At 36.8% G+C, this 27,604-nt stretch overlaps 1 protein-coding gene across 9 annotated transcripts in view; it reads right to left on the bottom strand.

Moving 5' to 3' along the window:
- The window catches only part of ATP9B (ATPase phospholipid transporting 9B (putative)), a 509,413-nt gene that overhangs the window by 412,209 nt on the left and 69,600 nt on the right, over positions 1 to 27,604 (bottom strand). For 7 of the 9 annotated variants that reach the window (XM_069095002.1, XM_069095000.1, XM_069095001.1 and 4 more), the window contains exons 3-4: positions 23,077 to 23,227; positions 19,636 to 19,749 (exon numbers count right to left, since the gene is read on the bottom strand). The exons of 1 other annotated variant lie outside the window; for it this stretch is intronic. In XM_069095002.1, the coding sequence (XP_068951103.1) occupies positions 19,636 to 19,749; positions 23,077 to 23,227 (265 nt within the window). The remainder of the gene's footprint in view (positions 1 to 19,635; positions 19,750 to 23,076; positions 23,228 to 27,604) is intronic. One more of the 9 variants, XM_069095003.1, reaches the window with a different exon arrangement.

Genomic DNA, 27,604 nt, shown 5'->3' with positions numbered 1-27,604 from the left:
ATGATGTAAATCAGAAGTTAATAAAGCATTTGGAAAAAAAAAAGAAGAAGTTTAGTGGATATCTGGATCCAGGCTAGATGAGGTGAAAATTTATCTACCAGGTCACAGGGTGGATCCAAAAAAATAAAAAAATAAAAAATAAATAAAAATAAAAATAAAAGGACAAAAGTCACTTCCTATAAAAAAAATGATAGAAATTTACTCATTTAGACCTTAAAGTCTCCCTCAAATGCCCCATAAAGTTTCTCTTCAGTCAGTAAAGACATTTTCCTTTTCTTAGTCTTTACAAAAGAATTTTTCTTCAGCAATGTGCTGAAGAATGTATTATTTCATATTATAGGTATTTTTTGTTATCATATCCCCTTAAAAGACTAAGTTCAAACAAGCCAGCATACATTTTATCTAAATTTGCATCTGACCTACCACAATATTCTGCACACAATAAGGATTTAATAAATGTTTGTGTATTTACTGTTTAAAAATATGATGGTAGACAATCAAGAGCCACTTAGCAGAGGGTTAGCAATAAGCAAAAGAGAGACAAAATTTCCTCCCAGATATATCTTTTTATTTTCTCAGCATAGATTTTTGTTGAGATGCTAAATAAGCAACTGAATGACTAATTCCAAACAGCAGAAAAACATTCAGGTACACTAAAATTTTAAAAAATTAATTTGGAAATAAATAGTAGAAGACTTTTGCTACAGAAAAATTAAAATACAAAAATTAAAAGAGTAATGTCTTAGAATGATAAGGTTTTTAAAAAACGTTTCCTAATTTTAAACCACCTACTCAACTCTTAAATGTTAGAAAATTACATCTCAGCAGAGTTCTAACCAGGAAGTCAGTTTGTCCCTGGTTCTATACTTTCAATAGGGTGATTTCCTATAAATCAATAAAATGAAAAACACAATGAAAGCACTTTCATTTAGTCATTTATTGGTGCAATAATGGCTAGTATTTATATAGAACTTTAAAGTGCAAAGCACTTTACATATGTTATCTCAACTGAACCTTACAATAGCCCTGGGAGGTAAGCAGCTATTACTAGCCCCTTTTTACAAATGAAGAACCTGTGGCATAGAGAGGTTGTATGTTTTGCCCCAGTAACACAGTAAGTGTCTGAAGCAGGATTACAACTCAGATCTTCCAAACTCCAAGTCCAGGCTTCTATGAACTATGCAATCCAAAAAATTAACAATATTCACAACAAATACAAATAAACAATTCAATAAAACTCAAGAGTCTATAGCCAAATAAAGCCTTTATATCCAAACTATTTTTGACAATGGGGTAACTAAACACTTTCTTCAGTCATACTCTACTGAGCCATATTTAGCAGATGCTATTCTGTACCTCTCCAATTGTGCCTACCCCACCTTGCTTTAATGATTGAGATAAAACTGTCAAACACTCTCTTCTCCACGATCTTCTCTCTAGAATACAGAACTCTTTATCTTTCCCTGTAAACCCTCCCCATTTCCTAAGGTCCCTATTACTATAGAGGACAACAGCAAGCTTCCAAACTCAGGCGCACAACCTAAGAGTCATCCTCAATTCCTCCCTATATCTCCTCCTCTCCCCCCAACCCCATATCCAAACTAATGTCAAGGCCTGTTATTTCACCTTTGAAACATCTCTTGAATGTGCCCCCTTCTCTCCCCTGATACATATGATCAAAATAAAGCTGCTGTGAAATATAAGAGTTTGATTAGTTTAACTGCAAGTCATTTACACCTGAGTCTTATGAATACATTCTTATCATGCATATTTTCATTTTACTCATCTGTAAAAAGAGGATAATGATGGGGATGGGATCTGAACTCCAAAAAGGAAAACACCATGTCTTTGAAAGCAACCTAGTCCCTGAATTTTCCCATTCATTTCAGTAGCCCAGATCTCTGCTGTTCCCCTGGGGCATCTGGCCCACCCTAGCCCACCTAGATTACTTAGTTTACTTGACACTCCTTAATCTCATCCAGATTTTCCCATCCTCTTTCTACATAAAAGTATCTCTCCATAAAAGTGTGAGCTTGGAATATCTACCACAGGTCAAGAACAAATAGTCCCCGTCAACATTTGGGGTGAATGCTCTAAATTTGCCCCATCTTCAGGTATTTCAATTCTGCTTTGCTCATAGAGCACAGCACCTTCTCTGATGGGGGCTTGCCACACTGAGCTGTGCCAGTGTCTCCCATGTCACACAATCAATTCCAAAGATCTAGAGAGAGACCTTGAGAGTGTCCTTATATCACTTCTTCTGACCACCATGTGAACGCTTATCCTGTGTGAGTTCTTCATAAAGTAGTCTTTTTAGCAAGAGTACTTAATGTTTTACATTCAAACAGCGTGAAGCAGAGTCTGAATGCTTAGCAATTTAGTTCGAAAAAGGATCTCACTGTCAGGTATCTTATCCCACCAGGGGATCTTCAGACCTAAGACAATTCAAATGAAAGTGATTCAGTTTCCTGACAGGGCACTGGCAGACTGTCCGGGTTTCACAGGCATACAACAATGAGGTTAGCACAATGGCTCTGTAGACCTTCAGTTTGGTGGTCAGTCTAATACCTCTTCTCTCCTATATTTTCCTCTGGAGCCTCTCAAACACTAAACTAGCTCTGGCAGTGCAAGTGTCAACTTCATTATCAAAGTGTACATCCCTGGAAAGTACAATGCTAAGTGAACTTAACCACAGTGTTCAAAACTTCTCCATCAACTGTAACTGCTAGTTTTACATATGGACGATGTGGTAATAGCTGACATAACACCTATGGTTTCTTGGTGTTAAATGTTAGGCCAAAATCAGCGCAAGCAGTATCTGCAAACAGAAACTCATGCACCAACACTCCCTGCTCTTTGGTCTTGGCTTGTAGCCTTTTCAACTTGAAGAATTTACCGTAAGTGCAGTAGCTGACCTTGATGCTGTATTCATTCTCACTAAAAGCATTTGACAACACAGCTGAAAATATCATGCCAAAAAGCATGGGAGCAAGCACACAGTCTTGTTTCACTCCATTGGTGACTGGGAAAACACGAGAGCATTGGCCATTATCCAGAAGTCTGGCAAGCATGCCATTGTGAAACTGACATACAATGCTGAGGAATGTCTCCAAATTTTGACATAATTTTCCATAAGCCCTCATGACTGACAGTATCAAAGGCCTTGGTCAGAACTACAAACGTTGTGTACAGACCTGGCATTGTGTACAGTGCCTGGCATTTCTCCTGGAGTTGTTGGGCACCAAATCACCATATCAACCAAGGGTTCCTCAGCCCTTTCTGAAGCCACACTGGCTCTTAGGTAGATAACCATCTTCCAGATGAAGGTTCAACCTATTAAAGAGGACTCCAGCAAGAAGCTTGCCAGAAATGACTAAGAGGGAGAATCCCCTTGTGATTGTCACAGGACAGAGATGCACAATGGAGGCACCCCTGAATTCCTTGGGAATAACCTCCTCTTGCCATAGGGCCTGGAAAATTTCAGTCAGCTTTTGTATGAGCAATGTACCACCTACCTTGTAAATCTCAGCTGGAACAGAATCAGCACTCCCACAGAAAAGGAGCCTAATGTCATTCAAAACCTATTCTTTAGTTGGAACTTCAGCTAGGGAAGGAATGACCTCAACTTGACGTAAAGTCAAGGGCCTCAGTATTGATTGATGACAGTCAGTTGAGGACACTATGGAAGTATTCAGTCCATCTCTCTAGGATCATGTCCTTATCACTAATCAATGTGGCTCTACCAGCACCGCGTAGTTGAGACAAACCATGGGTCTTTGGCCCATAAAAAGCCTTCAGGGCATCATAAAAGCACTTTGGATTGTTACTATTAGTGTAAAACTGAATTTCATCTACCTTTGTACTGAGCCAAGAGAATCATGCATCTCTCTAAACTTTGTTTGTACTTTACTTTTGACGGAATTAAATGCTATTCTAATCTGTTAACATTAATTCTTCTGGTAGTTATTTTGCCTTCAGGACACTGCTTTTGTTGATGTGAATATTTAGCCTGGAAAAGATAAGTCTATGATCAGTCCAGCATTCTATGCCACACATTGCCTTCTTCACTCTCACATTCTCTTTTGAGAATGCTTGTCTCTTCTTACAATCACTAGTCTATTAATTGCCAATGTCTGCTCCAAGGATGCATCCATGAAGTTTTAATGAATTTAGGTAAATGGAAGACAATGCTGGTAATGAGATCATGAGACCCACAAATTTTCAGTAGTAAGTGACCATTGCTGCTATTGTTTCCAACTCCACTCCTCCCCAGGACTCTCTGCCAAGTCTGGTAGTATAAGCCTATTCTAGCATTAAAGTCACACAGAATTATAAGCTTGTCCCCTTTTGACATATAGATGATAAGGGTATCCAGGTCTTCATAAAATTTTTCTTTGACCTCATCAGGGTTTGTCATGGTGGGAGCACAAGCACTGATGACCCTGGTGTAATATTTTCCTGCCAGTAGCAATCACATTTTCATAAGCCTGTCATTCACTCCTTTTGGAATGAACACAAGCTTGTTGACTAGATTAGTTTTAATTACAAAACCTACTCTAGCTTCACAAGCGCTCCCCTTCACTGTGGCCACTCTAGAAAAACATGTATCCAGCTCTGACTTCAGTAAGCTGGCTTTCATTTGTCACCCTTGTTTCACTCAGGGCTGCTCTTCGGATGCGATACCTGCTGAGTTCTCTTGCAACAAGTGCTGTTCCTCTTTCAGGTCTACTGGATTTTGTGTTGTCTATAAGTGTGCACACATTCCATGTGCCAATATTGAGTGGAATCATCTTTGCAGACATTTTTGTACATTTTTTTGTAGTTTCAACCACAGAGCATGATTCCCCACCTGCTGTGGAAATCAGGCCAGGGTTGGGTAACCTAACAACTTTTAGGGCACCTTTTCTAGCCCCACCTTCCTCATACCAGGAGGTGAGCACTGTGATCCTGATCCTTAAAAGACTGCTCAGACATCTGGGGGTTGCTGAATCCCACTGCTGCTTCCAGTGAGAAACGACCCTATGGCCTGGGCCACCTATGTGCAGGATAGTGACTACAGCTCCCAGTATATCCACACCTGCTGCTTTGTTACTTGCCTGTCACCAGAGGACTTTGAGATAGGTATAATGGTAAAATGGTATGGGTGATGTATTTTCATTTCTGAGTAAATTAGATTTAAGTGAAGCAGAGTTGTAAGAAATCATTGACCTCACTTCCTCTTCCAGAGTCATCACAGTGCAGTGGTAGGACAGAATCAAGATAACTGGTGATGGCTCAAGATGCAATGGATGACCTTGGTGTCTCTGATGTGTAACCAAGTTCTAAGCACTCCATAGTGCCTGCTTCTGCTGCCTTCATGGCAGCTGGAACAAACTGTTTTCATCTGCCCATTCCACCAGGGGAAGTCTTCACATGGGGTAGACACCCCCCCAACTCACCAGAGGGTTTGAGAACCATCAGTTACCCTCAACCTGGTTTAGACTGTCTGTCAAAACAGTTTACTGGGGTGTGGCCACTCTGCATGCTATAGCTTCTTAGAGTCACAAGTGAGAGTTAGGTGGATCAGGTGGACACCAAAGGTGAAAAGCTGCCCTGAAAAGGGCTCAGCAGCCTTCACACAAGAGATACTAGTCTTTCCTGAACACACTCTAGCTGGCTTATTAACTGACAAGACTGACCCATTCTACTGCAGGTCTCCTGAATGGGCTCCCAGTCCTACCCCCAACAATATATATCCAACAAAAAGCTACTTAAGTGGGGTGGCTAGGTGGCACAGTGAATAGAGCACCGGCCCTGGAGTGAGGAGGACCTGAGTTTAAATCCAGCCTCAGACACTTGACACGAAAACTAGCCATGTGACCTTGGGCAAGTCACTTAACCCCAATTGCCCTGCAAAAAAAAAAAAAGTAAGCTACTTAAGTTATTTTCCTAAATTCAATATCTGACCCCCTTACTTAAATTATAATAGCTACCGATTAGAGAAGAAAAATAATACCAAGCCAAGCCTGGTGCTAAGAAGAGGAGATGTATATAAATACAAAAGTAAAGTTCCTGCCCTCAAGGATTTATATTCTAACGGGGAAAAAAAAACATTTAAGGGAGTAGTGGTAAGGAATGGAAATTTTAATCTAGAAGATTAGAGAAAAATAATAATTGGAACAAAATTGAGTAGACTGACACACCCCATCAAGAATAATGACAAGAGTTAATCTAATAGGGGCGGCCAGGTAGCACAGCAAGTAAGAGCACCGGCTCCAGTGTCAGGATGACCTGGAGTTCAAATCCCGGGCTCAGACACTTAGGATCCACACAGAAACACCTGGCCGTGTAACCTTGAGCAAGTTACTTAACCCCAATTGCTTAGGGGCAGCCAGGTGGCTCAGCAAGTAAGAGCACCGGCTCCAGTGTGGGGATGACCTAGAGATCAAATCCTGGGCTCAGACACTCAGCACCACAACCAGAAGTAACTGGCTGTGTAACCTTGAGCAAGTTAGTTAACCCCAATTGCTTTAAAAAAAAGAGTTAATCTAATTATAGTTCATAGTTCCAGAGCTTGGGGGAGGGGGGGAAGTGGGGTGTTGAGGAGGTGGGGAGGATGAGGAAGCTACAGAATACTTAATATCCTTGGGTTTCAACTTTTTTGCCTTTTTTTTTTGGAGGGGAGAAGGCAAGGCAATTGGGATTAAGTGACTTTCCTAAAGTCACACAGCTAGTAAGTAAGTGACAAGTGAGGCCGAATTTGAACTCAAGTCCTTCTGACTCCAGGATTGGTGCTCTATTCACTGGACTACCTAGCCACCTCCTTGGGTTTCAACTTTTAAGTCAAACCAGGACCAAATCTACCTTCCCAATATTATCATAGCTTTCATTCCCTTACTCTAAGTTCCAAAGTGGCTTTTTTCTATTCTTACAACATTACATCTACCTCTGTGGCTCTGCAGTAGCTTCTGTCAAACCTAGAATTCACTCTCTCCTTAAGTCAGTCTATCAGAATCTCTTTTTTCTCAAAAAACTCTGCTCAAGTGTTTTAATATGAAACTTTTCCAGTTGCACTCCCTCCATCCCATTAGCTCCTAGTGCCCTTACCAACAAAGAATTAACCTTTTATTTATGTTTTTATGTACATATTGTCTCCTTTCTAAAAGAATGCAAGCTCCTTAAGAACAGTGCCTGTTGCATTCTTAGTTTTGTATCCCCACTGTCTAGCACAGCACAGTGCCTCACACAATAGGTACTTTTAATAAATGCTTCATTGATTTATATATTAAACTGTTTAAGACAGATCTAACAAGGTGGCCTTTTACACAGAGATTATCTTTATCAATTTTCAACCAAAATTAGTTAGTTGTTGTTCAGTTGTTTCAGTCTTTCCCAACTCTCCCTGACTCTTGTTAACATGAGTTCTGTAATGCCCATACTTCCTGCCTAAATATGGTAGAGCTTCCCTTCTTCACGGGGAAGAAGGATAATGGAGTTACACAACAACCAGTCAATTAAAAGGGTTGCTGAGGCTCAGAGTTGCTTGACATGCCAGTGATCCTTTGAAAGTGTCTAGTCAGATCTGAAGATGCCCATAGCTGCCAGAAATCACAGAACCAGCCTTGAGTAGAAGTTATAGACTCAGACCCTGCTCAGGTCTTTCTAAACATCTTGCTCATCTTGTCTGTACTTGAGTCTTGGACTCACTGCATCATCATGTTTATCTCAATATGTCAAGAAATCAGGGAAGCGGAGTCAAAACGGTGGAGTAGAAACAGAACTTCCGCGGGACACCGGCTCCCACCTCCTCCAATTCATGTAAAAGGTGACTATGAAGAAACTTTGGAGCTATAGAACCCACCAAATGACACAAGAGAAGCTAACCTCCCATTGAGGACAGCGCAGCAGGCCAGCAGGAAGTGGTCAGCACAGGGCTCTGGGAGCCAACCCCAGCCCTGCACGAGCCGGAGGTTTTAGACTCAGGGTGGGCCTGACCAGCCCCGGCTGCAGGGACTTCAGATCACCAGCAGCTGTGGTGGTTTCCAGAATTATCAACACACAGATGCTAAGGACAAAGTGAGAGGTCAGTGCAGTGTGGACGATGGAATCTAGTAGTTAGGGAGTCTGGTCAGCCTTTGCCCCCAGGGCCAGAAGCTGCTGGGGCGCAGTGGCTGTACAGCCGTGGCCATGTGGCCTACAGTCCTGGCCTGTAGATTGTAGGGGGACAAAGCGATCAGTCTGAAGGGTAATCACTCTTGCTTTAACCTGCTTGGATCTGGATTGTGGTCTAGGTTGGAGGTCCTGGGGTGTGCAACCAGCTTATCAGAGCATGTGCAGGCTTCAGAGAGGGCACCCAACTAATACTTTCAGTAGCTGAGAAAAGCCCAGCATCTGGTACGAAGCTCCTCTGTCTGGCAGGAGAGTTCTACTATGGCAAAAAGCTCAAAAGTCAAGTAATTAACTGGCAACATGAGCAGGCAAAGGAAGCAAAGCAAACAGAGCAACCCAAGTTTACATTCCTATTTTGGGGAGAAAAATGATCAAAGCATGGAACAGGAGGATTGAAGTCAGAACTCCTGCACCAAAAGCTTCCAAAAAAATGTGAGCTGGTTACAGGCCATAGAGGACTTAAGAAGGATTTTGATAACCAAGTAAGAGAAGTGGAGGAAAAATTGGGAAGAGAAATGAGAATGATGCAAAAAAATCATGACAAGAGAGTCAACAACCTGACTGAAGTAAATAACACCTTGAAAAATAGACTACCTCAAAAGGCAAAAGAGGCTCAAAAAGGAAATGAGGAGAATGCCTTAAAAAGCTGATTTTGCCAGATGGAAAAAGAATCTCAAAAGCTCACTGGAGAGAATCATTCCTTCAGAATTAGATTGGAGCAAATGGAAGCTAGTGACTTTATGAGAAATCAAGATACTATTAAACAGATCCAAACAAATGAAAAAATAGAAGGCAATGTGAAATATCTCATTGGAAAAACCACTGACCTGGAAAATAGATCCAGGAGAGATAATTTAAAAATTATTGGACTACCTGAAAGCCATGATCAAAAAAAGAACCTAGAAATCATCCTTCAAGAAATTCTCAAGGAAAACTGCCATGATATTTTAGAACCATAGGGCAAAATAGAGGTTGAAAGAAACCACCCATCACCTCCTGAAAAAAGATCCCAAAAAGAAAACTCCTAGAAATATTATAGCCAGGTTCCAGAATTCCCAGATCAAGGAGAAAATATTATAAGCAGCCAGGAAGAAACAATTTGAATACTGTGGAAACACAATCAGGATAATCCAGGATCTGGCAGCTTCTACACTGAGGGATCAAAGGGCTTGGAATATAATATTCCGGAGGTCAAAGGAACAGAGATTAAAACCAAGAATCACCTACCCAGCAAAACTGAGTATCATGTTTCAGGGGAAAATATGGTCATTCACTGGATTAGAGGACTTTCAAGCATTCTTGATGAAAAAAACAGAGTTGAATAGAAAATCTGGCATTCAGATACAAGAAGTAAAAGAGAAGCATAAGAAGGTAAACAGGGAAAAGAAATCATTAGGAAATTATCAAAGTTGAACTATTTACATTCCTACATGGAACAACAATAATTGTAATTTATGAAACTTTTCTCAGTATAAAGGATAGCTGAAGGGAATATAAATGGGTGTATACATGTATACATATACACATATGTCTATATAGGAGGGTATATGGGCATATGAATACATATGTGAATGTATGTATATATGTGTGTACAGGTATACATAGATAGAGGGCACAGGACCAACTTAATAGGAAGGGATGTTACTTAAAAGGTGAAATTAAGAGGTGAGAGAGGAATATGATGAGAGGAGATGGGGAGAGACAAAATGGGGTAAACTATCTCACATAGAAGAGGCAAGGGAAAATGGTTACAATGGAGAGGAAGAATAGAAAGGCAAAAGGGAATGGGTCAACCTTATTTTCATTGAATTTGGCTTAGGGACGGAATGACATATACACTACATAGGGTATCTCACCCTACGGGAGAGTTGGGGGGGAAGGGGATGAGAGGAGAGGCGATGTAAGGGAGGGCAGGCTGGGGGGGAGGGAAGTTGGAAGCACCCACTTGTGAAAAGGGACAGGATCAAATAGAGAATAGAACAAGTGGGAGGTGGGATAGGAGGGAGGGAAATATAGTCAGTCTTTTACAATATATACACTATGGAAATGTTTTGCATAGCTACACATGTACAAAACCTATACTTAACTGCTTATCTTTTCAGAAATGGTGGGTAATGAGGGAGGAAGGGAATGAATCTGGAATTCAAAGTTTTAAAACCAAATGTTTGAAAATATATATATATATATTATCAATATTATTTTACATGTAACTGGGAAATAAGATATACAGGCACAGGGGCATAGAGATCCACCAAGCCCTATTGGAAAGTCGGAGGGGGTATGGGAGAAGATATGGGAGAGAGCAGATTGGAGGAGGGGATCTCCAGTGGGATCACTATTTCGGGGTGGTGGGTAGGGAAAAAACGGGGAGAAAATTTGTAACTCAAAATCTTGTGGAAATGAATGATGTAAACTAGAAGTTAATAAAGCATTTGATTAAAAAAAAGAAATCAGTAGCCCTGTCCATGAAACTCTACCCCTCATGCGTACAACTCTCTGTCCATAACATACCCCCTTTCCTCCCTGAATTAGTCCATTTCTCACCCTTTCTGAGAAAACTGTATAAACCACTCCTTGCTTTCCCCAAACTGAATTGTTTCAGCACTAGGCTGACTCCTCCACATGATCATGTCTGCTGCATCTGCTTGATAAAGATCACTCTTGATTTTTACAGACACTGTCTCCCTCCACTTTTCTTCCCTTCAGGAAAGATCTAAGTCCCACTGGATTTGTGCCTCAGTTTACACTCCACTTTGGATTTTCTTGACAAAAATACTGCAACAGTTTGCCACTGCCTTTTCCAGATAATTTTACAGATGAGGAAACCAAGGCAAACAGGATTAATTGACTTCCCCAGTGTCACAGAGCTAGTAAATGAGTCTGGATTTGAACTAAAGTCTTCCTGACTCCAGGCCTAGAATTCTATCCACTATGTCACCTACCTGCTCAAAATTAGGTAATCTATGCTTAAATTAAAATATGAAACATATGAGCATCTATTAATACAATCCAGGGATATTGGCCTCCCTGCTGTTCCTCACATAAGATCCATCTCCTAAATCCTGGAATTCTCCTTTTATGTCTTCCATGCCTGGAACACTCTCCCTTCTTCATCTCTCCCTCCTGGCTTGCCTGGCTTCATGCAAGACTTGGCTCAAGTCCTACATTCTTCAAGAAGCCTCGCCCTTCTGACTTAATTTCAGCACCTACCTTCTGAAACTACCCCCAATTTATCCTGTATATATTTTGTTGGCACACAGTTATATGCATAGTCTCCCCCTTTAGACTGTGAGCTCCATGAGAGTAGCGACAATTGTTTGCTTTCTTTTCTTTGTATTCTCTGGGTTTTGCATAGTGCCTGGCAGACAGTAGGTGCTTAATAAAAGCTTGTTGACTGACCATCAGAAGACAGAATATAAAATCCCCCCTAAAAAGTGTGAGACAGCACATCACATAGTTTTCTACAACATAAATCTGATGATAGTTTCATATGGGAAAAATATAAAAAGGGACTGTTTGTGGTGTTTCTTCCTATCCCCAACACTTAAACAGAGTGTCTAACACATAGTAGGCATTTAGTAATAAATATTGATTGACTGACAATAAAAATTATCTAAAACAGGATTTATTCTGGTCATACTCTGAATTATGTCCAGGAAGTTACCAAAGCCTTCCCTGATTTTTCCAGGTGAAGGACTCTCTCCTCCTCCTCTTAAAAAGCATTCTAGGGCGGAGCCAAGATGGTGGAGTAGAAGTGCGTCCTTCCCGCAGCTCCAGCTTCCACCCTCCCCAATCCATGTAAAAAGGGGACTCTAAACAAACTTTGGAGCTGCAGAACCCACAAAATGACACAGAGAATCTAACCTCCTGCTGAGGACAGCCGGGCAGGCCAGCAGGAATCCAGCACAGGGCTCTGGGAACCAAGGCCTGCCTCAAGCCAAGGCTTTAGCCCCAGGGCGAGCCTGACCAGCTGCTGGCCAGAGGGACTCCAGATCAGCAGCAGCTATAGCCATTTCCAGACTTATCAACACATAGACACAAAGGACAAAGTGAGAGGTCAGTGCAGTCTGGACTTTGGGACCAGTAAGTGGGAGCGCATGGCTTTTACCCCCAGGGCGAAAAGCCACCGAGCCGCCAGCACAGCCAGCCAGCGCCACGTGGGGGCTTCAGCTCCTGGCCTGCAGAGTGTAGGGGGACCAAGCACCAGTCTGAGGGGTAATCGCTCTTGCTTTAACCTGCTTGAATCTGGATTGCAGTCTAGGGTGGAGGTTCTGGGGTGTGTGTCCAGCTTGCCAGAGGGTGTAGAGACCTCAGAGAGGGCACCCATCTAATATCTGCGGCAGCTGAGAAAACCCCAGCGTTTGGGACGAAAGTTCCCCTATCTGGTGGCAGAGTCCTACCCTACTGTGGCAAAAAGCCCAAGTCAAGTAATTGAGTGGCAAAATGAGCAGGCAAAGGAAACAAAGCAGACAGAAGATTCCAAATTTACACTCCTATTTTGGGGACAAAAAGAAGCAAAGCATGGAACAGTGAAGTCAGAACTCCTGCACCAAAAGCTTCAAAGGAAAATACAAGCTGGTTACAGGCCATAGAGGACCTTAAGAAAGATTTTGAAAACCAAATAAAAGAAGTGGAGGAAAAACTGGGAAGAGAAATGAGAACAATGCAAGAAAATTATGAAATGAGAGTCAACAGTCTGACTGAGGAAAATAATACCTTAAAAAACAGACTGACTCAAATGGCAAAGGAGGCTCAAAAAGGCAATGAGGAGAAGAATGCCTTAAAAAGCCGAATTTGCCAGATGGAAAAAGAATCTCAAAAACTCAATGAGGAGAATCATTGCTTCAGAATTAGACTGGAGCAAATGGAAGCTAATGACTTTATGAGAAATCAAGATGCTGTTAAATAGATCCAAAAAAATGAAAGAATAGAAGACAATGTGAAATATCTCATGGGAAAAACCATTGACCTGGAAAATAGATCCAGGAGAGATAATTTAAAAATTATTGGACTGCCTGAAAGCCATGACCAAAGTAAGAACCTAGAAATCATCCTCCAGGAAGTTCTCAAAGAAAACTGCCCTGATGTTTTAGTACCAGAGGGCAAAATAGAGGTTGAAAGAATCCAGCAATCAACTCCTGAAAAAGATCCCAAAAAGAAAACTCCTAGGAATATTATAGCCAGGTTCCTGAATTCCCAGATTAAGGAGAGAATATTACAAGCAGCCAGGAAGAAACAATTTGAATATTGTGGAAACACAATCAGGATAACCCAGGATCTGGCAGCTTCTACACTGAGGGATCGAAGGGCTTGGAATATGATATTCCAGAGGGCAAAGGAGCTGGGATTAAAACCAAGAGTCATCTACCCAGCAAAACTGAGTATCATGTTTCAGGGGAAAATATGGTCATTCAGTGGAATAGAGGACTTTCAAGCATTCTTGCTGAAAAAACCAGAGTTGAATAGAAAATTTGACATTCAGATACAAGAAGCAAGAGAAGCATGAGAAGGTAAACAGGGAAAAGGAATCATAAGGACCTTATCAAAGTTGAACTATTAACATTCCTACATGGAAAAACAATAATTGTAACTTATGAAACTTTTCTCAGTAGTTGAAGGGATTAGAAATATATATATTTGTCTATATATGAAGGTATATGGGCATATGAATGTGTTTATATATGTTTACAGGTATATATAGATAGAGGGCACAGGACCAATTTAACAGGAAGGAATGATATTTAAAAGGTGAAATTAAGAGGTGAGAGGAATATAATGAGAGGAGATGGGGAGAGACAGATTGGGATAAACTATCTCATATAGAAGAGGCAAGGGAAAATGGTTACAATGGAGGGGAAGAATAGGAAGGCAAAAGGGAATGGGTCAACCTTATTCCCATTGAATTTGGCTTGAGGAGGGAATGAAATACATACTAAATAGGGTATCTCACCCTCCAGGAGAATAGGGGAGGAAGGGGATGAGAGGGGGGATGAGGGAAGGAAGGGTAGGCTGGGGGGGGAGGGAAGTTGGAAGCACTCACTTTTGAAAATAGACGGGATCAAAGTAGAGAACAGAACAAGTGGGAGGTGGGATAGGAGGGAGGGAAATATAGTCAGTCTTTTACAATATATCTACTATGTTATTGTTTTGCATTAGCCACACATGTACAACCTATACTGAACTGCGTATCTTCCCAGTAAGGGTGGATGACAAGGAAGGAATGGAATGAATCTGGAATTGAAAGTTTTAAAATAAAATATTCAAATATATGTGCATATGTATATATATATATATGTGTGTGTGTGTATACATATATATATACTATTATTAATACCATCTTTCTTACATGTAATTGGGAAATAAGATATACAGGCACTGAGGCTAGAGATTCACTGGAAAAGTAGAAAGGGGTATGAGAGAAAATATGGGAGAGAGCAGATTGGAGGAGGGGATATCCTGTGGGTCTGCTATTTTAGGGCAGTGGGTAGGGGAAAAACGGGGAGAAAATTTGTAACTCAAAATCTGGTGGAAACGAATGATGCAAATCAGAAGTTAATAAAGCATTAAAAAAAAAGCACTCTATAAGTTCCCTTACAAATTTACCACGTATCAGATTTTATATAATATTCATTTGTATATATCTTTTCTCTCCTGAAACGTGGTGTGCTTTCAAGCCACCTCCTGCACCCCCAGTAGTGCTTTCTCAAGGACTTTACCTCTCAACTACTCTTCTCTATATACTGAATGTACATAGTTATTTACATGTTGTTTTCCCCAACAGAAAAGGAGCTCAATGAAAACAGAGAATGTTCTTTTCACTGTATCTCCAGCACTCAGCACAGTGCCTGGCATAGAATATGTGTTTAACAAATTCTTGTTGACTTATTTACTGTTTGGAGTCAGAAGACCAGAGTTCAAGTTCCAATTCTACTACTCTTAAGAAGGGTGACATTAGGCAAGTCACAACCTCTGTGAACTTAATTTCTTCATTTGTAACATAAAAATAATAATAAATTATTTCACAGCATTACTGTGAAAATAAAATGAAATTATATAGAGATAAAATTTTATATACATTTATATTTATGCATATATAGTTTACATATTTAAATTTTACATATATTGTAAAACAAAACAAGACAAAATATTGATTGATTTACAAAATGTAAAGAATCATTTATCAATCAATCTTTTGCTGTTGAGTCATTTCAGTAGTGTCTAACTCTCCCTGACCCCATTTCGGATTTTCCTTGCAAAAATACTAGAGTGGTTTGCTGTCCTTCTCCAGTTCATTTTACAGATGAGGAACTGAGGCAAACGGGGTTAAGTGACTTGTTCAGGTTCACACAGCTAGTAACTGTCTGAGGCCAGATTTGAACTCATGAAGAAGTGTCTTCCTGATTCTATGCTCAGTGCTTTATCTACCATGCCACCTAGCTGCCCATCAATCAACCAGATTGTAATATTTATGGGATGTGAAGATCTTCCATGCCCCTTGAATTTGCTGATGTAGCAGGAAGGGGTTGGGCAGGAGAAAGCCGGAGCCGAACTGAAGCCAGCACAGTGACTAGAAGCAGCAGCAGCACAATCCTTTTTTTTTTTCTTTGAGCCAGCCAGAATTTCTCCTAAGGATTCCTGCTGAGGACTGCAGGGGACAGGAAAGGCGGGGGCCAGAGCTACTGGGAGCAAGCTGCATGGACACTGAGCAGTTGCCATGAATGAGGAGAAAGGATCTTTGCCTGAGGTAGCCTGTTCTGTTTTCAAGGCTTGAGAATGTGGGTATTTACTGCATTAACTATATGCACCAACTCCATTGCTACTGTGATGGCTTTGATTTTCTGGTTTTGGGACTCAGTATTCTGGTATATGAATAAATGGTCTAGCTTTGTCCCCCATGTAGAGAGCCTGTTAAATTTTGTGATTAATAACTATATCTGTATATTTATAGTTGCTGTAGGCATTGTGAATACTGCATTATTGATACACAGCTTAAATGCTTACTATGTTCCAGGTACTGTACTAAGCACTGAAGATACATACAATGGATAAAAGAGTCCCCTTGAAGGAGTATACATTTTAAAAGGGGAGATTATACTTATATAATCAGGTATATACAAGATACCTACAGAATAATGATAAAGAGAATTTATATAGCCCCTAATATATGACAGGCATATGGGAAGTCCTTTGCCAATACTGTGTCATCTGGGTCTCACAACAGCCCAAGGTAGGAGGTACAATTGAGATATCTCCATTTTAGGATTCAGAAAACTGAGGCAAACAGAAATCTGAGGTCAGACTGCGGGGGGAAGGGAGAAAGCGTGATGACCAGCAAAGGTCTCCTGAAAGATGCAGCATTGAGCTGAATTTTGAAAAAATCGAGGCTAAGTTGAGAAAGGAAAATATTCCAGATATGGGAGACAGTCACTGAAAAGGCAACAACAGAATCAGTAGATGGCAGTATCATGGGAAAAGTTATAGTAAGTAGGCCAATGGAGTTAGACTATGGAGAATATAGAGGAAGAGTGAACTATAAGAGTAATGCAAATGGATCAATTTACCAATGACTTTAAATGTCAGAAAGATTTTATATTTGATCGTGGAGGCAAAACGGAGCCACTAGAACTTAATGAGTGATGGAGAGACATTATCAGACACTCACTTTAGGAAAATAACTTTGGCAGGGTGTAGAGGATATATTAGGACGAGGAGAGACTTAAGGCAAAGAGACCAATTAGAAGACTAGAGAAATAAGCCAGGTGAGAGGTGATAATGGCCTGAAATAATGTGGTATCTGTGAGAGTGAAAAGAAAGGGACATATATGAGAAATTTTGTGCAGATAGAAATGACAAAATTTGGCAACTGGCTGGTTAAGTGGCATAATAGTGAGGAATGAATGATAACATAGAGACTGCAAACCTGGGTGACTAGAAGAATGGTCCAGAAGACAGATGTGTTTGGGAAGAAATATATTGAGTTCTGTTTTAGATATGTTGAGCTTGAGATGCTTATGACAGTGGTATCAAGCTCAAATAGAGATAGGCACCACTAATCTATACATAGGGATCTCTGAGAGCCATGTAGTTACTTGGTTTTAAAATGTAATGTGATGTATGTTTTACTGTATTTTTATTTTCTTAACTATTTCCCAACTACATTTTAATCTAATTACATTTATATTATAATTTGATTACAATTTAAGGATAATAACTTTCACAGAACTATTGTGAAACTCAAATGAAATTATATATACAAGGTTATTTGAAACTATAAAGCATTACTAATCAATCAATCAGCATTTATTAAATGTTCACTATGCTCCAAGAACTGAGCTAAAGATTGAGTTCAAGCTGTACTCAAAAAGTTGTAGGCCACACCTATGGGGCATCCAATTCAAAATGTCCAAAACGCAGCTGTTGACATGGATTAGGAGAGAGACTAGAGCTAAACATATAGATCAGAGAATCATTTGCATAAAGTTGATAACAATGTATGGGAATTGATAAAATAATTAAATAAGATAATATAGAGGAAAAATGAGACTAAGAAATAGCAGTCAGACAGGCAGGAGGAAAATCTAGAGAAGAGAATATCCATGAGGAGAGAGATGGGTGGTCAACAGTGTCAAAGGCAGCAGACAAGTCAAGGACAACAACTGAGAAAAGGCCACTAGAACTGACAATTAAGAGGTCATTGGTGATTTTGGAGAGGGCAGTTTCAGTTGAATGTTGAGATCTTGAAGTCAGACTACTTCCATAAATTTTACATTTATTGAAAGTAGTCTTAACATATCTCACTTATCTTCATAGCTGCCTCTGTGTCCTAGCATGAGGTCTCATATGCAGAAAATATTCAATAAATAATGACTTAAGTTAAGCAAATCAAGACAGAAGTCAGTTAGTTATGTTGGAACCTTGTTATGACATAGCTCTTAATACATGGATTTAACTAAACCAAAAGTGAAACTCCATCTTTAAAACCTAATACCTATCTAGAGGAGAAACCTGATATAAGGTATTATCCTATTAGATGAGGGATTAATATGATCACAGAAACTTCATATTCCATTATAATGTGATCTTACAACTATTATACATATGAAAAAACTTCTTTTGGGGCGGCTAGGTGGCACAGTGAATAAAGCACTGGCCCTGGAGTCAGGAGGACCTGGGTTCGGATTGAGCCTCAGACACAACACACAAAAAAAAAACTAGCCATGTAACCTTGAGCAAGTTACTTAACCCCAACTGCCCAAAAGAAAAAACTACCTTTAAATTCCTAAAAATCTCACTCAATATAACCTTTTACAATAGCAAAGAGAACCACCAGAGATTTTTAAATAAAGGTAGCTGAATGGAGTAAAAGCAGAAAAGCACTAAGTTTTGGTGAGGTAAGGGGAAATGAAAAGAAATGAGAAGATTAGGCTGAAAATACTCAGATAAAGAAGACAAGAATCATACTAAGAGAAAATGAGAGAAGGCAGGAGAAAAAGAGAATAAGAGATTTCCACTCCATAAACAAATCCCCTCTTCTTATCTCGCTTTTAACTGGAAATATAGTTAATGTAATAACCCTCCCAGAGTATGATGAACCACAGGTAACAAGTTCATGAGCATAAAACTCTGAAGATTTCTAAATCAAGTAAGTTTTTATCAGGTGGACCTTGTACTTTAATTGCAGATATACTTCATTCACCTTCTTTATCAATTGCGTATTTTTTTGCCTAATTTTGAAACTAGTAGCAAGAAACAAAGCGATCCATTTCTTATGAGAAAAATAATATGAACAAGTAATATAGGACTAAAAATGCTTGCAAGATAAAACATGATGAAAACAACAGGTAGCATATAGTTTATATGAAAAATTTGATAAGCAATATACTAAATACTCTAAAAGAAAAAAATCAAGAACTTCATACTCTAAACTGTAAACAAAGATGGACTACAGTAGAATCAATTCCTTTCAAATGTTCACCCTCATGACTGACATTCCATCAGCCAAGAGAAAAAACGTGCCTATCTGTCAGGATGTCAAGAGACTAACCGAACATAACCCACAATTCCTTCAACATCATTCCCAGGAGCTCAATTAGCACAGGAGGGAATTAGGCAAGCAAGACTGACGTGCTACCCCAAGGACAAATGCAGAATGTCTAATTCAAAATTCCTTAGTCACTAAAAAGGGTCATTTACTTGAAAAAGTAACGTTCACACAGATGTATAATATCTAAAAATTCTTGGCAATGTCACAGAGTCAAGATATCACTATAATATATCTCATACAATTTAGAAGAATTTTCTACATTTAAAAATAATCCTTTAAATCTCTGGATATAGTCATATAATAAATTACATTAATAAGAAGCATTTTAATTGGTCATATTATGTCTTAATAGGACAAAATATTAAATTGCATTTCAAAGTCTTAAAAAAATATGATCATAAAATTAAATTTAATTGAATACAATATTGAACTTTTTCTTTTACCAGAGGAGCCCAGTAGGTGTAGAGATAGCCTATTTTCAGTGCTGGTACAAATTGTGAACAGGACACTACCAGAAAATAGAGATTCAAGAAAAACTTGAATTGTTCATATAAAACCTGAAAAAGAAAGGAGAAAATTAATGTGAAATCTCAGAGAAAAACCTTATAATTTCAATATATTTTTTTAAAAATCAATATAAAAAGTTCAGAGTTCTTTTAAAGTATGCATATGGACCATTACGCAGGCATAGTTTATTAATTGTATCACTGGCTTTCTAGAGCCATATAAAGAAAAATAAGATAATTAATTTACAATAAATTGAAAAATAATAAATTCACATCTTAAAATTAACTTAATTAACTTTCATTTGAAAACACAACTACTTAAGGCAAATTTTTCTCTTAATTGCAACAAAATTCTTGTGTAAATACATTCTAAGGAAACTGAAAGATCTAATTTCTCCTTGATATTATTAGTCTGTCAACATAAATCTGACAGTAAAAACTTCTAAATGGAAGGAGGAGTAATATATGTTTACAATGCATTTTTCATTTTATTAAATTTAACGTTTAAGGATTATCTGGCCCTGCCATTACAACTGCACTTCCAATTTTAAAGGATATTCATGAAGTAGCTGAAAAATTCCTTAGTATCTTATTAGTTTCTAAAGAAAGTAAAGAATATCCAAGGTTTCTTGATGACTAAAGTTTTTTTATATTTATATATATATGTATACATATATGAAATGTGCCTTTGAATGCATTTGTCCCTTTATTCCAAAGAATTAAAAGTACTTTTAATAACACCATAAATGTAAATAAATAAATTGAAAAAAAAACACCATAAATGCCACAAAAATTACTATAGGGTAAAGCTATTTAATAAATGAAAAACAAAGATTAAGTTCATATAGTTGGATGTGAGTTAAACCTAGAAGCCTGGGTTCCTGACCTGTGATTTCATTGGTTTCAGGAACTCCCAATGAGTAACCTTCTCTACTAATGCAGTGTCAGCATTTCCACCATGACTTGGAGAATTAAGAAGTTGTATAGAAAGGAAATGGGAAACACACAATCTACAGGCTCCCAAGCAAGGGTAGAACCAGATTAAAATGTAATTGGTAAATTTTTACAAAATAAATAAAATTACAATAAAACATAGATAATATTCCATCTTAAAACTAAGTCCATATGTGGCCAAGAGGAATCCATGAATTAGTGGTCCATATTTCTATTTTAATTTAACAACACTGGTATATAGTACTGAGAAATTAGTAACCTGGCCAACATCATGCTCTATATGTTAAAGGTAAAATCTGAACCCAGTGTTTTCAGTTCGTAGGTTAGCTCTCTAACTTCCCACCGGTTAATTTTACTGACATCAACTTAGTCTTCTATCATAACATCTTTCTAAATAAATTAAAGAAATTTCAAGAACTAGTCACAAAGTACATAAATTACTCATTTTAAGAAAACAATAGTTAGAAAATTACAAGATACATATTTATTACTTTATTCAAAAAAAGTTTTCTTTGGAACAATACTAGATTTTCCTTTTAAGCAATCAACTCCACCATTATATCTAAAATATGACTTACTACACAAAAATCCAACTCACTTGCATTTTTCTTTAGTTATTGCAGAGGCAGATAATATATGTCTTAGTCTATTTTCAACAGAAAATTACACTATGTGTTATACTACCACTAAAATACGAACCTTCAATAAAGATATAGAATAACCCTATGATCTACAAACAAATTTAGTATAAAAGGGAGATTTAGGGATTGTTAGAATACTTAGAAATCTAGTATATGGCTAGATTTCCGTTTGTTAAGTTCTATTGAAATCATTGTAAATAAAACGTTTATGAATAAACAGAACTTTAAAAATACCTAATTCAATTTCACTTAATCACAAAGCAGCAGGTCAACTCATAAAACACGGCTTCATATGTTTTATATTGCTTTCTATGAAAAGTTTAACATTAGGCAAGTTAAACAACCGTTAAATATAAATACTTTTTATTGATTCGGCCTAATATATTGTTTTACATAGAAAAATTATTTACATCACTATACATTTGTTTGTTTTACTAAGACAGCTTTGCTACACTGACAACCTGTTTATATTCATAATGAATCATGTTCAATTTAGCTTTTAAAATGTTTTAAATTATTTCATAAATTAATCTCAGCAGGATAAGCATCTTTCTCCCCACTCCCCACTGATTTCTTCAAAATTCCATTCAACATAAATTATTTCTATTAGCAATTCAAAACTTGCCAGTATTTTTAAAAATGTAATAGAATTCCTGCTGTGCAACTACCAAACATTTTTAATACTATATTTTATATGGAAAAGACTAATTTAAAAGAAAATATTCTAAGCAAAAATAAAACTTTCACACAATACTAAGCTTCACAAACAAATCAACAGGTATTTGCAAAATATGGCTGATTTTAGGAAGCTATATGAATTTAATCTGATCATTGTTAAGCTGCACTGCAGATTTTTAGCCACAGTAATCAATACTTTACTGTATGCTTAATGAACTTTGTGACCTTTAGGAAAATGTACAATGCTTAGCCAATCTGTGTGTATTTAATAATTTAAACCTAGGGAGAAAACAGTAGCTTCGTTCAATAAAGATGAGAATATTTATCTGCCTGAAAGACAGTTGACATTTTATTGCCCTGACAAAAGATCAGTCTTTTAATTATGGAGCCATTAGTTTTTGTGTGTTTTAATAAAGAAGCATATTAGATATCAAGCATTTGCCAACTATTGGATGGATGGTGAAAAAAAAATCAATACCCAATATAAAGTAGTGTGATTATTTAAATTAAAATGTAAAGGACAAAGCAGCTCTAAATTGAAGTAGGGAAGAGATTTTATAGCTAAATAGCACAAATCTGCCAATAAACAAGATGTTAAAAATTCTGAATATATGTATATACTTATAGGAATCACTCTATAATATCCCTTTTATAATCTGTCTATGAAACAGGACCCCCAAATTAGAAAAATAATAAAACAATTCTACACATATATAAATGTGGCTTTGTAAATAATGCAAATAGTGGATGCTTACAAATACGTGGAATTTTTTAAAATGTTATTTGGTATCCTTTCAGTATTTTATTTTGAAAGGTAACCTGGTAAGCTTATTAATTTAATGAGTTATATTTAAATCACTATGCTTAAATTTGAACTATAAGAGGCTTTTTTGTTTTAAATTCCTTTTCATTAACATGTGCCTGTTCCAAACATACTTTTGAAAACCGATTAATTTCTTATAAACACAATTTTAATTGTACATTTCCTCCTCATTTTTTACTTATATTTCCAGGAGAAAAAAAGTTATTTCCTGCAGTCTTTAGTGAAAAGCAAACTAAAAGCCCTTTGATAAGCCCACCTTCAAGAAATTATTAGTAGTCTTACCCCAGGTATAAAGGTAAATATGTTGTATTTTTGATTTTTTATAGAATTTCTAGGATATTTTTCTTCACACTTTTCAGGACATCCAAGCCAGACAGTACGAGCTTTCAGTTCCTTTTTTCTTTGGCAAATATTTATGAGCCAGTCACAGCAACTAAATGGAACAAGGATTATTATTTTGTATTTGTCAAAAAAAATTTCAACACATTTATACTTGAAGTTATTATTGTTTGTTTCAATATTTATTTCAATTTTTTCCAATTTCAATATTCAATTATCAATCTAATTATAAATGTTATACTTTAAAAAACCAAGATCCATTATACAAATTTCTATTTGCAATCAAAATTCTAGAATATATTTACATTTTTTAGGAGTCTGTAATGGCTTCTGGAACCTCAGAGAAATGATCTTCCCTGCTAGGCTCTCTTATTGACAAAATTCAGCCATTAATACACTAAACCTTAGATGTTTTATGTATTGGAGAAGAATAACTATAGATTATTGGGAAGTCTCAATACACCACTCAGTGATAAAGCCTCTACAGATTCCTCTTAATCTAGCATATTCCTCCATCTCCTCTCTGAGGTGATCACTTTTTTCTACTTCTTAGAAAATGACTTTTGGGGTAACATTAGGTGGTGCACCATTACTATTCAGGGCTTAAATTAACACTTGAGAGGGTGGTAATATTTAATCTGCTGTCATGTTGACAAAAAGAACTAGAACAGAAAATACTACTGCTGCAGCACTAATATTCTCTTCCATCCAAAGAATAACTTAATTCAACACTTTTAATTTCTCTAACAGATTTCATTCACCTTCAGTAATAAACAAGCAAGCAAGTGACTAATATATCAGGATTCCTAGAAATACAAATTTCCTTCACTATTTAAGGATTAAGTATAAAGTATGCCCACAATGAAGATGCTTTAAATTACCTTAGAAAACCACGGGGAAAAAACTTTTGATTATTTCCAAAAATATGCTCTCCAAAAAATAAAGATTTTTTTTAAACTATTCAAAGCCCAATATAGGCTCTAAAAAATCTTTTTCAAAAAAAATTTTGAATAATAATGGCCCCATTGAAAAAAGTACACACATATAATTTTGCAAGATGATAGCATTCATTTTAACATGCAAATTATGGCTTTTGAAAAAATTTTATAGGGATAACAGACATAAACATAGTATGATGGTCCATAAAATGAAAAATAATATTGTTACACTGAATTCAAGGAAGACCAGATTAAGAGTAAGATTACTTCCTAAGTATTTTATATTATCTTTATGAAGTTGTTTTTACCTTTTTTAACCCAATTTTCATACCATTCTGTAACAACCCTATGTACCACCAAAATATCACTTTTTGAATATAATACCACAATTAAGTGCACAGTGACCAAGCAGTTAAATACTCAACCAGAAAAAATTTAATGTATTTATTTTGTTTACTCTTCTTAGAATATAAGTTCCTTGAGAATACAGTAGAAATTGTTTCATCTTTTGTATCACCAGTTCCTAGCACACTGCTTAACACATATTAGATTCTTTATAAATGTTGGCTGATTGAATGAACTTCCTAATAAAATCAGAGGGAAGAAGAGGTAGTTAAATTGCATTTTCTTTCTTTCTTTTTTTTTTGCTTTTGGGAGGGCAATTGGGGTTAAGTGACTTGCCCAAGGTCACATGGCTAGTTGTGTGTGTGTGTGTGTGTGTGTGTGTGTGTGTGTGTTAAGTGTCTGAGGCCGAATTCGAACCCAGGTCCTCCTGACTCCAGCACCGGTTCTCTATTCACTGAGCCACCTACCCACCCCCCCCACATTAATTTTCAAAACAGGAGACTAATTATGAATAAACAAACTTTTAGGCCACAATATGGCTAAAATCCATGTTCCTTTCTAACTGGTTTACTTTAAAGTAATCTAGCTGTAAATTTTTTGTGGCTCTCGTTTCTTTGACACAGCATTCTTATAAATCACTTGTCTTAAATTTTAATTAGTTGAGTACTTAAGTCTCTCTACTTGACTCTCAGGTTTTGCATATACATTTTCAAGTACAGTAAAATTCCATCATAACATGTCTGATTTTCACAAAGGTTCAGACAAACCTCTAGATGATACTCAAAACAACTTATACCAAAATAAAAGTTATCTTGTCTTTTAATGGCAAGATTATAAAAGATCTATAGTACTGATCATATTTTTTCAAAAACTATGATCCAATGAATCCACACTACACACTATCTCCTTGCCACCTTCCTAGCCTCTGCTACATCCTCCAAACAGGACCTCTATAGGGCATGCTTTAGAGTTGCCAAGCCACTATTCAACTTTGGAATCTGCTCTATGATCAGGTATGCTAATGATGTGATTGTGAAAAGTCAATAATTCATGCACCAAGAAAAATTCACCCCATAATCTTCTTGTACATCAGCCCTGCCCCTATACAGTGTCTGTCATATGCTGTTTACATCCTATGTTCAAATCAATAGAGTACTCTGAAGACTTAACTGAATATTTTAACTCTGAGATGGGAGAATTCATCTGGGTCACTTTAGGACAAATTCTTTCTCCCAAAAAACAAATTTTAGGATGACACAGACTATATCCCTAATCTGAACAACCAACTTACAAATGTATTCCATTAGTCATCAGAAGAATCTTGAGAAACAGTGTAGCTTGCTCAGCACTACCCACCATTATTTTTAGAGTAATAACTCAATGCATTCAGTATCATGTTTGTACATAAATAACAACACACTTTAAATTGTATACAATTCCATCTCTCAAAAATATTTTAGCATGAAATGACTAAGAAAATATAAAACAAGCACTTCTAACATCAGTAAATCCAAGCTGGAGAATATGCACTGACAAGTGAAAAACTAAGTCAATTTTACTTAAAGATTGCTAAGTCCAAAACTATATCACTACTCTTACCCTTGCTCTAATATTTGTACTTAGCATATTCTCCTGCTGTAGTTTAATCTTTTCCCCCATTTTCACACAAATACAAAAATGCATATTTTAAATATACTCTTCCAGAATAGCTAAATAGCTGTAAACAATCCTTTTCAGTTCTTCTAAAAGTAGGGCTATATTTTACTATGTTCTAAGTGGGTCACATTAAAAAAACAAACAAGAAATAATTTTTATAAATTTTTTATTAAAATATAAAAATAAATTTTATAAATAAAAATTATTCTATTTACAATAGAAATGCATCTCTTCATTCAGACTTTCAGGAAAATATGTAAAAGAACAAATGCTAATAATCAACGAGATACTGAAGTAGTAAATTAGTTAACAAAATGTGGAGTATTCAGAAAAGAACTAGGATAGTAGTACAGTAGAAGGTGTGTTTTTTCTTTACCACAGAATTCTATGGTTTAGTCATAGAAAACTTAATAACCACTTTTAAATCCTAACCATAGAACATAAAATTTCACATTTGGCTAGAACATTAGAAATCATCTAGTTGAACTGTTTGTAAATGAGGAAACAGGGCAACAAAGGTTAAGTGAAAATGCTTGTTAGTTTAATGAAAAAATCAAGATTAGAACCCAGATCTCCTAACCCTCAAATGCAATGTAGTTTCACTTGCTCTCAGAAGATCAGTAATCCTTTTGCTACTTAAGCTCAATACAAAAGATTATTTTCAAACTGTACTTACTATATGAATACTATAAATGCAACACAGGTTTTATATGTCATTTACTTTATTAAAATGTTAAATTAAAAAAAAACCCAGAGAATGTTTCAGACATAAGATATTCTGTTCCACAAAACACTCAAAGTAAGCAATTTCCTAATCAAATAATTAAATATTTTTTAAAGCTCAGATTCCAAGTGAAATAGATAATAGGCATTCCTAGATTTTAAAAATAATAATAGATTTAGGAAATAATGATTTTTAAAAGTATTTAAATAATTAATGAGTTCCAACTGATGCCAAACAAGGTTTTTTATACAGTCAGTTCTTAGAAACGATATTATGGATGCAAGGCCATAACCTCTGTATAACATGGCCTACTACACTGCAAACATCAATGACAATAAAAACTTTAATGCATGCACCACTGTCAGTGTTTACATAAAGCTAAATCCCTGTTGACACAGAATTCCTATACTTGCCAAAATTAAGTATCAGGGTTTTTAAATACATAAATTCAATAATTTAGCCATTTATTTTTCAATTCCTACACTGCAGATAAAAGTTAAAAGTCCAAATCTCGCAAGGTGTAACAGTTCTGTTATTGTGCTAATGTTCAGAAAATGGATAGGACATAATTTCTTTAATACATATATATGACATATAATCAAATCACATGCTATTACATGCTATTTCATGCAATGTTTAAATATATTTTAATAGTTGAAGAATTCGGTGATCTTGGAGTTTCACAAGAACTCACACAAGATTTTGCAGAATGAGAAAGTACCATCACAGAGAAGAACCAGAGATTAAAAATGAGGGATATAAGTAAGAACACTTAGGCTAATAGGAATACATACAGATAATGAAATAT

Source organism: Petaurus breviceps, unplaced genomic scaffold (genome assembly GCF_028583685.1).
Source record: "Petaurus breviceps papuanus isolate PSGF00001 unplaced genomic scaffold, PetGlider_PUasm1.0 224, whole genome shotgun sequence".
Classification (NCBI taxonomy): domain Eukaryota; kingdom Metazoa; phylum Chordata; class Mammalia; order Diprotodontia; family Petauridae; genus Petaurus; species Petaurus breviceps.
The sequence above is the reverse complement of the archived record's forward strand: the minus strand, read 5'-3'. Positions and strand labels throughout refer to the sequence as shown.